This window comes from Sinocyclocheilus rhinocerous, unplaced genomic scaffold (genome assembly GCF_001515625.1).
Source record: "Sinocyclocheilus rhinocerous isolate Xijiao unplaced genomic scaffold, SAMN03320098_v1.1 scaffold1467, whole genome shotgun sequence".
Classification (NCBI taxonomy): domain Eukaryota; kingdom Metazoa; phylum Chordata; class Actinopteri; order Cypriniformes; family Cyprinidae; genus Sinocyclocheilus; species Sinocyclocheilus rhinocerous.
The window spans coordinates 398,044-408,806 of record NW_015647960.1 but is presented as its reverse complement, the minus strand read 5'-3'; the positions used below and the strand labels follow the sequence as shown (position 1 = coordinate 408,806).

The 10,763-nt window shown below is 35.3% G+C and overlaps 1 protein-coding gene across 1 annotated transcript in view; it reads right to left on the bottom strand.

Moving 5' to 3' along the window:
• LOC107709500 (elongation factor-like GTPase 1) overlaps positions 1-10,763 on the bottom strand; it is a 115,819-nt gene that overhangs the window by 4,776 nt on the left and 100,280 nt on the right. Inside the window, 2 exon segments of the mRNA XM_016513992.1 lie at positions 4,927-5,111; positions 9,556-10,511. Of these exon segments, the coding sequence (XP_016369478.1) occupies positions 4,927-5,111; positions 9,556-10,511 (1,141 nt within the window).

Sequence of the window (10,763 nt, the reverse complement as noted above, 5' to 3'; positions counted from 1 at the left end):
TATGGGGTGCTGTGTGTACATTAATGAGGGAAAAAAATTAACTTAAATGATTTTAGCAAATGGCTGCAATATAACAAAGAGTGAAAAATTTAAGGGGGTCTGAATACTTTCCGTACCCACTGTATATATCTTTCACTGAAACTCTTCCTCTCGACATATGTTTAAATATAGTGTTTCAAGATGCCAATCAAGCCAGGTCTGACATCAAAGATAATGAGTCATGAGATTAACATTTAATGTGATACAAGTCAAAACTGGCACATCTTGAAGTTACTGTATGAATTCAGATCATATATAAAAATATATAAATATAAATACAGACAGAGATACACTACCTTTCAAAAGTTTAGAGTCAGTAAGGCGTTTCATATTTTTGAAAGTATTTTATGCTCACCAAGGTTGCATTTATTTGATCAAAAAATACAGTAAAAAAGGGTAATGTTGTAAGTAATATAATTAAAAGTAATATTGTGAAATATTTTATTTATTTGGTACTTGTAATGATAAATATTGTGGTTAAAATGCAGGTTAATACATACTGCATTTATTTATTTATTTACTTATTTCTTTATTATAAAAAAAATTAATATTGTGAAATATTGTTACAATTGAAAATAATAAATTTAAAATGTAATTTATTCCTATGATGGCAAAGCTGAATTTTCATTCTTCAGTGTCACATGATCCTTCAGAAATCATTCTAATTTGCTGCTCAAGAAACATTTCTTATTATTATCAATGTTGAAAACATTTGTGCTGCTTCATATTTTTGTGGAAACCATGATAAAAAAAAAATTTCCATGATGTTTTGGTTACTAAAAAATCCAAAAGAACAGCATTTTTGTGTTATAATGTGTGACATTATAAATGTCTTTATCGTCATATTTACTAAATCAATTGAATGCATCCTTGCTGAATAAAAGTATTAATTTCTTTAAAAAAGTACTTACAGGCATTTGAACTGTAGTGTACAGATATAAATATAAACTAAAAAAAAAAAACTTTCATCCTGCTGCTTCTGTTCTTTATTGATAGTCAATGGCCACTATTTGTTTTCTTTGTATGGAAAAGATGTACAAATTACATTTTGTACAACTTAATTATTATGTCATACGGAAAAGAGAAGTGAACATTGTGATCATCTTTTGTGTTTTAAAGATGAAAAAAAGTCATACAGGACATGAAACAGAATGAGAGTCAGTAGATGATGACAAGATTTTTCATTTTTTGGTGAACTATTATAAACTCCTTAGATCTCGCAAAACAACAGAGATTTGTAGAAATCCTGCAGTCAAAACAAGCACCTTAAGACCCATAAAATGTCCACAGAAAAGAGAACAGAATAACAGCAGTTCAGCTGTAAGAGGAGACGCTTCACACACACACACACACACACACACACACACACACAGAGGAGGACAAAACGGGCTGCAGTGCTTCGCTTTACACAGTCTTTAGTCTTTTCTCTATGCACAAAGGCCACATTTAGAAGAATCGAAAATGCAGCAGGCCTCAAAATCTAGCAAGGCAAGGTTTGAATTAAACATGGAATTGAATTACCCTCCTCCAGCAAGGCAAACACAGTCTGCAAGTACCAAGACCAGCGGACAATTTGAATCATGTGTGTGTTATTGAGTGTGTGTATGTGTGATACTCACACTGTACTCAAACACAATAAGTACAAGAAACCTCATGCGAAGGAGGAGATTATTAACTTTTCTTGTAGACATACAGAACATTATTCATGACTGTGCATTAACCACGATATTATTTATTATTACAAGTCCCAAATAAATAAATAAGCTGTCTTTTTGCTGCAATATTATTTTTTATTTATTACTGACCATATTATTATTTATTTATTTATTATTATTATTATTTATATTTACTAAATTATTTTATTATGCAAGACTAACAGAGAATGCAGAGTGGTATGAAATGAACCTACATAGCTTTGCAGGAAATCAGTTTCCTGGGTCAATTAGGCAGTTAAGCGTCAAAACACAAAAATGTCTGACCGCCGAATGCCAGTTGACCAATCAGAATCAAGTATTCCTGACATGCATAAGAAACAGCATTATGATTAGCACTAAATCTCACCCTAAATTCATCAGCTGTCAGATGATACAGAAGACTGATTGATCAGGAGTGCTGCAGTTTAGCGAAGGATCAAAGGTAACTATGAGGTTGTAAGTTCAAATCCCATTAGCTATGATCGTGATTTATTTTTAATCACGATCAATTCAATTAAGTCTTTGAAATACTGTGCTATATTAGCACACTTAGAGTTTACACTGGATTGTGGTGAATAAGATGCAGGTTTCTGCACTCAGAGACAGCATGAAAAAGTGGTGCAACTGTTTTGTGAAGTAGCAGACGACCTTATATGCCCTTTGTGTGTGTGTGTGTGTATCATGTCCAGCTTAACTCGACCCATCATCCTGGCTGACAGTAGCGCCATATGGCCGCAGAGCTCGTCCGCTCACCCAGCCCTGGCGTGGAGAGAACACATCCAGCCAGCCGTCGGGTTAAAGACGGCACACATGTGGCGTCTACAGCCTTTGATCCTCTTTCACGCCAATCCCTCAACAAACACCCACACACACAGCATCTACTAACTCACAGTGAACTCCCACGTGAGCAACAATCTGCTAAAAATACGCACGACTGAACGCCTCCCCTCCACTGAGTTAAAGGATCAGTGAAGATTTACAAAGAATAACACTTGAATCACTCATTCAGCTTACACTATTAGCAACATCTCTCTATCCATCCACTTACTGTTCTATCTATCTATCTATCTATCTATCGTTCTATCATTTCAACCAACCATTCATCCATCTATACTTCATTCTATCCATCCATCTATATCTATCCAGCCATTCATCATCTATCGTTCCATCAATCTGTCCATCCATCCATCCATCTATCTATCTATCTATCTATCTATCTATACATTATCCATCGTTCTATCGTTTTAACCATCCATCCATCCATCATCCATCATTCTACTATTTTAACCATCCATCCATCCATCCATCTATACTTCATTCTATCCATCCATCCACCCATCCATCTATATCGATCCAGCCATTCATCATCTATCGTTCCATCAATCTGTCCATCCATCTATCTATCTATCTATCTATCTATCTATACATTATCCATCGTCCTACCATTTTAACCATCCATCCATCTATACTTCATTCTATCCATCCATCCACCCATCCATCTATATCGATCCAGCCATTCATCATCTATCATTCCATCAAACTGTTCGTTCATCCATCCATCCATCCATTAATATCTGTTAATCCACCCATACATCCTTCTGTCCACCCATACCTATCCATGATCTATCTATCTATCTATCCATCCATCCATCCATCTATACATTATCCATCGTTCTATCGTTTTAACCATCCATCCATCTATACTTCATTCTATCCATCCATCCACCCATCCATCTATATCGATCCAGCCATTCATCATCTATCATTCCATCAAACTGTTCGTCCATCCATCCATCCATCCATCCATCAATATCTGTTAATCCACCCATACATCCTTCTGTCCACCCATACCTACCTATCTACCTATCCATCCATCCATCCATCCATCCAATCTATCTATCGTTCCATCCATCAAACCATCTTTCATTCCATCCATCCATCCATCCATCCATCCATCCATCCAATTAGTTATATAAATTTATTTGAATTTCAATTAATTTAAATTCTATTTACTAAAATTCAAATTACAATTCTGCATCCTGTTTTCTACATTATCTTAACTTGGTTCAGTCATTGTCATTTCAAGTCAACACTGATGGTTGAGCATCACTATAAGTGCTTATGTGATGTTACTCCTGCACTACACCGTGTACTGTTTCTGTTTCTGCCTCATGTCTGTAATGCACAGATCAATCCAGCGCGCTCTCTGGGTTCACAGTCACACACACACACACACACGACTCGTTCGCTGGCTGCTCGACACTCTCAAGGTAAACACGCTTTTGCTAGATCAGCAATACTGACATCTGACAGCAGATCAATATGACTGGATCTGACAGATTGGCCTACCCATAGAGTTTTCCAGCCACGTATGATCACATATTATCAGCCGTCTGTATGGATATGAATGTCTGGCACTGGGTTCAGTATCTTTGCGGTGTACGTCCTGTCTGGTCCAGTAAACTAACACTGTGTTCAGAAGAACGCATTGACTGACGGTGAGATAACTGAACACACGTTTACCTAGTCGAAGAGCAAAGGAGAAACATCTCATCCATTCTTCAGTTTGCTGTTGTTTGTTCATTCATACACTACTGTTCAAAAGTTGTGTCAGCAAGATCTTTTTTTAAACAAAATTAATACTTTTATTCAGCAAGGACACTTGAAATTGATTTCTTTTCTATTCATCAAAGAATATTTCCACAAAAACAGAAAGCAGATGAAATATGAAGCATATTGTTTGTTCATTCATTCACACTGATTCATTACATTCATTCAGTATCCATACATTTATTCATTAGTTCACTTATTCATTTATTGTTCAATTGCTGCAGTTATTTGTTTACTAATTTGTTTGTTCATTATTCATTCATTCATCATTTATACTCATTCATTTGCTTAATCATTCATTCCCTTTTCACACATTCATATACTTGTTTATTCATTCATTCCTTCATTAATTATTAAAGAGGACAAGGGATATTGGATTTTGCAGATACTGACAACTAAGGTGGAAAAAGAGGCCATTTCTGATAGTTTTTAAAATCTATATAATGAGTGTGTCAAATTGTCTTTAGTTGGACAGGGGAGTCCAGACATAAAAGCTACAGGAATCATTGTGCAACCTTTGTGCAACCACAATAATTTGTTCGTTTGTTCATTCATCCATCCATCCATTCATTCATTCATTCACCTCCCAGTGGCTGAACACTAGCTGTGGGCTGGCCAGGCCGCTCGTCCTCTTCCTGATCTCGTCAGCGAATCCGAAACTCTCAGCAACAGGAAGTACAGCCTTAATAATGAACATGTCTGTCCCTTCCTTCATCTCCTCTTGTAGGACTCGTCCTTCCCGCTTGGACAGAACGGCATACATACGACCTGCAACACACATATTTTTACAAACCTGAAGAAAAAGAAAAAAAAAACATGTGCAGAATAACTGTGAACTGATCTAAACTTCTACTCCTTTTTACAATTAATTAATAATTAATTAATTACAGTATTTATTACGATTTTGAATTAGCATGTTTTTATATTTTCAGTTTCTATTTTAATAGTTTTAGTAATTTTGTTAAATTTTTTTATCATTTAAAAAAAAAAACTTTCTCTATAGCTTTAATTTATTTTTATTTCAGTATTTGTTTTAGTAATTTTAGTACTGCAACTTATTTCAGTCAACTAATCTTAACTTAATTGACTTTATTAAGTTAACTCTTTACTCATTTTGCAGTTAATGAAGACACACTATTACAGTATTTATTAATATTTTGAATTAACTTTCATATTTTCATATGAAAATAATAAATTTTTATTTCAATTTTAGTAATTTTGTTTGTGCTTTTCTCATTTGATATATATATTTTAATATTTCTAGTTAGCTTTATAAATAATTTTATTTCAGTTTTTGTTTAAATTTTATTTCACTTTTTTGCAGTTAATGAATACATACTATTGCAGCATTTATTGATATGTTGAATTACCTTTTATTTTTAGATTTTCAGTTTTTATTTTAATTTCTGTGATTTTGTTTAGTACTTCAACTTCAACTTATTTCAGTTAGTTGCCAAGGCAATCATTAAGTTTTTTTAGGTTTAAGTTTTTCTTTGAATAATTACATTATTTTATTTAATTTTTTAATAGTTTTAGTTAACAATAACAACACTGATAAAAAACGAAACTAACAAATATAATGCATGTTATCCACGTCATTTTTGTCGGTCAAACTCAGACAAGAGATCAGACATGACCTGCACGCAATCAGACGTTTGTTCAAATTCATCTGTTGCGGACATCCTTCTCCTTTAACTAACACAAACAGCGGCTGATCCACACACACAGGCGGGTGAATACGTGGAAGTGATGGGGGAAGCAGCTCAGTGCCTGTGTATCTTACAGTTCGGCCCCAGAGACCATCGACCTGTTAACACTGTAGATGAGCGTGAAGCTCTCGCAATAATACTCGATGACAGACATCTATAGAAGGTCACGACCTCTGTACATCTGGGCCATGAACGCTCACATCTGTTACTGTGTTGTATAAAACTGTTATTGACTCGACTGTTAAAGGGGATGTATCGTAGAAAACAGGATTTTCCTTGCTCTTAAAAGAGATTGATGGACTATGTAGACATACTCCAACATTTACAACGCAAAGCTCCCTCTGCAGCCCACAGGGACTATTTAGTGAAACTAAGCAGCAAAAACAGCTCAATCAGAAATCTATGAGCACATTAACATATGACCATCTACGCTGATGCATCAACACCTACTCAGTATTCAACTTGGCCGTGTTGCTGAACTTTAGCAGTATAGGTCATTTATATATAGAAGTCCTAAAGGGACAGTAGCAAAAACAGCCTGTTTATTTGTAATGACAGTGATTTTGTTGATGGAGGTCATAGATCAGCTGAACTGATGGTTATTGCAGCCGTTCCTATTGCTGGATGATAATGTTATTGGTGGACCACAGATTTTAAAAATCTGATTACGAATAGGATGTAATGGTGGAAAAATTATAATTTTGCAAGGAAGCTTGACTCTAAAAATGAACATTAACTGGAGAAATAGTATTTAATATATAAATACTATTTATAAATAGATATTATACAAAGACTACATTCAAAAACATTTCAAATTACAAACATATATATTCAGGGTTATATCTATATAGTTATAACCCTGAATATATATGTTTGTAATTTGACTTTTTTTTTTTGAATGTATACTTCGTATAATATCTATTTATAAATAATATTTATATATTAAATACTATTTCTCCTGTTAATATATATATATATATATATATATATATATTCAGATTACATATATACATATAGACACATATAATGTATAGAATGAATTATAGATGGATGGATGGATGGATGGTTAAAATGGTAGAACGATGGTATATATATGTGTGTGTGTGTGTGCAAATAAATACACACACACACACACACACACACACACACACACACACACACACACACACACACATTATGGATAGCACACACACACATATATTATGGATAGATAGACAGACAGACAGACAGACAGACAGATAGATAGATAGATAGATAGATAGACTACACACACACTTTTTGCTGACTAACATTGTAAATTGGCTTAAAACATTTACCTGCTACAAAAGTGTAGAATGTTTAAGAGGCCCTTTAAGAGCTAAAATGTATATGTGTAAGACGTTTATCTCATCTGGAAACATCTGTAATAGATACACCTGGATATCAACAGTGTGACCTAGTTATCTGGACATGGAAAACATCCTGCCAGTGAAAAATGAAGTTTATGTATTTTATATTCAGAACCATTATCTTCCCTAACACACTCCAGCTGCGCTCCCAAATACGTCTGCTCTCATCGCAGTTATGGAAACGAAATGCCTGCGCTTCATTTACAGATTGATTTACAGAAGTTTTTTCCCCAAGTGAACAAAAATGATCGGGAAGGTAATTTGCACCATTTGTTAAAATGTTTACGTATTTTCTCCCCTTTGGCCCCGTCCGATTGATTCCCTCAGAGGTTTTGGCTCTCGTGGGGCAGGATTCTCTTACCCCTCTAACCGGGTTCATTTCACACAGGCATGTCGGCCAGACAATTTAGCTTTTGTTCTGGAGCCTGGTGCAATGACGACATCACACCGGTACATGGCTGTTTCACATCAGCTTTCAATCAAGGACCTGGGAGAACTATTTCCTCTTTGCACGGTATATGGCCCTTTCCCCCATGTCAGAGACTGTGGGTTTATTTAAGGTACAGGTTGATTGGCATGTGCTTTACTGATTGGAAATGTTTAAAGCATCACTTCAGCCAAAACGTAAAGTTCTGTCATCATTTACTCACCCTCATGTCGTTCCAAACCCGTCCTTCTTCCATGGAACACAAAAGGTGGATTTTTGATGAATATCTTTGCCACTCTTTTCAATTTAATGAAAGTAAATGACGACTGGGACTGTCAGAACGCAAAAGAGGCATAAAAGTACCATAAAAGTTTCATATGACTTGTATATTCCGAGTCATACGATAGTTTTGTGTGGAGAATAGACTGAAATGTAGGTCATTATTCACACTGGGTTTGGAATGACGTGAGAGTGAGTAAATAAGGACTGAACTTTGGGTGAACTATCTCTTTAAGTGGCCCTTTTCAGTTTCAGTTTTCCTAAAGAGACAACTAAAACCCAATGAAATAGTGTTTCTTTGCTTTGCTGCAGTATTTATGATTCATACAGGAAAATGGGACAGGACATACTGATGACACTTAATTAAATTAATGAATCATGATCTGCTATTCAGCTACAAATGATATTGGGTATTATTTAACAGGACAAAAATTGTATACAAATATACATAATGTATTATGTCATCAGTACTTTTTGGTCGGTGACAGAGAAATATTGTAGATTTTAAATAGACATATCCACTTTTAGAGCGTAAACTAGCAAACAGATCATCTTCAAGCTTAACTGCAAAAAAAAAAAGCATATTCTTAATGAGTATTTTTGTTTTGTTTTCCAGTTAAAATATCTAAAAATCTTTAAAACAAGACCTATTTTTCGAGAAGCAACACTACATAAGATATTAAGATATTGCAACTTTTTTTTTATACTTTAGGTGATAAAACTAAATACAGTGTAGTTGTACAAAATACATTTGTATTAAATATACATTCATGGAAAACTAGCCTTGATATCTTATACAGTGTTGGTTCTTAACTACATTTATATAGTTTGAAGGATTTTAAGATATCTTAACTGGAAACAGTGTTGCTATTGCCTACTAAAACTAAATAGTTACAAATATTTTTAAAGCTATTAAAAAACTTGAATTGAAATAAATCTAAAATAAAATATGGATATTAGATGAAAACATTTGACTTAAAAAAAATAAATGTTTAGAAATGTTGAGAACACCAGTCTAAAATAAATTAGAAAAGTTGCCTTTGCAACTAACTGAAATACAATGTTTACAATTAGTTTACAATGAAGTACTAAAATTACTAATTAGATAAATTAGAAATGCTACACAATTACAGAAACTTAAATTAAAATCAAAACTAAAAATATGAATATACAATGAATTAAAATATTAATTTATAAAAAGGAATACATTTTGTAAATTTCTGTAAAAAAAAAAGAAAAAAAAAAAAAGGATTTTTTTGACTTTTGTGACCTTTTTAGGCTTACAATGTTTCTGGGAAACACAGTCATGGACTGAAAGGCACAAAACTCTTATTTTGATTAGAAATGTTGTGACTTCTTGACTGGATTAATCAAATGCTTTAGTAGAGACTGTATAAACTCATGCTTACCCAAGACCTCAGCAGTGGCCATGATTTCACATGTATACATGGCAGCCATCAGCCGCTGAGGTTTAGCTTGGAAGGCGAATCTGCAGGCCTCCTTCATAGCAGCGATGAGCTGCCCTGAGAACGGCCCATAACAGTCCACCGAACCCCCGGCGGCCTCCACTCTGCTCCTGCTTCGGTTAGAGCTTGTCTCGTGAACGTCAGAACTCTCACTTTGGTCATCATTACTTGGCTCTGCAGGTTGGGAATCCTCATCGACTGAGTCTTGCTGAGCTAGAGGTGCAGAAATCTTCATGTGCCAGGTCTCGACAGAGAAGCAAACCCCCATCAAAGGTTCCTCACACATGGGACCAGAAAGCGTGGCCAGCTGGAAGCCACTCACGATGCTGTTGTCAAAGTCTCTGATCTCGGCCCTTTCGGTTTCCTTCTCTCGTTCCAGACACTGCCACACGGAGGGTCTCCGGTACCCCTCGATATTGTTGAGGAGAATATTTGGCCCACACCGGCGCGGACCAAATGCCCAGATATGCTCCACAGCTCCCCTCCATTTGTGGCCTTGCAGGTTGCTCTCCAACTTCACCTTGAAATCCTGAATGTTCTCCAAGATTTTCTGGTTGATGTCCAGAGTCTTGTCCTCCCAGGCGAACAGGCTGAACTGCTCCATTGTGCGGATGAGCTCTACATTGTCCTCCAGAAGGCGGGTGACTTCCTCAGGAAGAGGAATAGCCCGCACCCTGACCGTGGCCATCTTGTTAGGGGTGGTGAGCGTGACCAGACCGGTGGAATCCACCTGAACGCCTTCGGGATTCTTCATTTGTTCTTCCTTGACCTGGTGAATCACCGCCACCTTCTGCTGCTTTCCCAGGTCCTCGTTCACCATGTCCATTTTGGGAGGCCGGATCACAGTCTCACGGAACGGAATGATTGGTTCGGATGCACTGATTTCAATTTTAGCAAACCTAGAGGATAAAATAGCAAATAACAATCATGATAACAAAATAAACACATAAATAAATAAATAAATAAATAAATAAATAAATAAAACAAACATGCACGGTCAAAAGTACTTATGTCATATATAGATATTTTTGCACTGTAAATAAAAAGACAAAAATAAAATAAATATTTACTTAATTTAAATTTTCTTAATTTACTTTATTATTGTTTGCTTACTTATATTACCTGATTAGCATGAAGATTATTTAATTGAC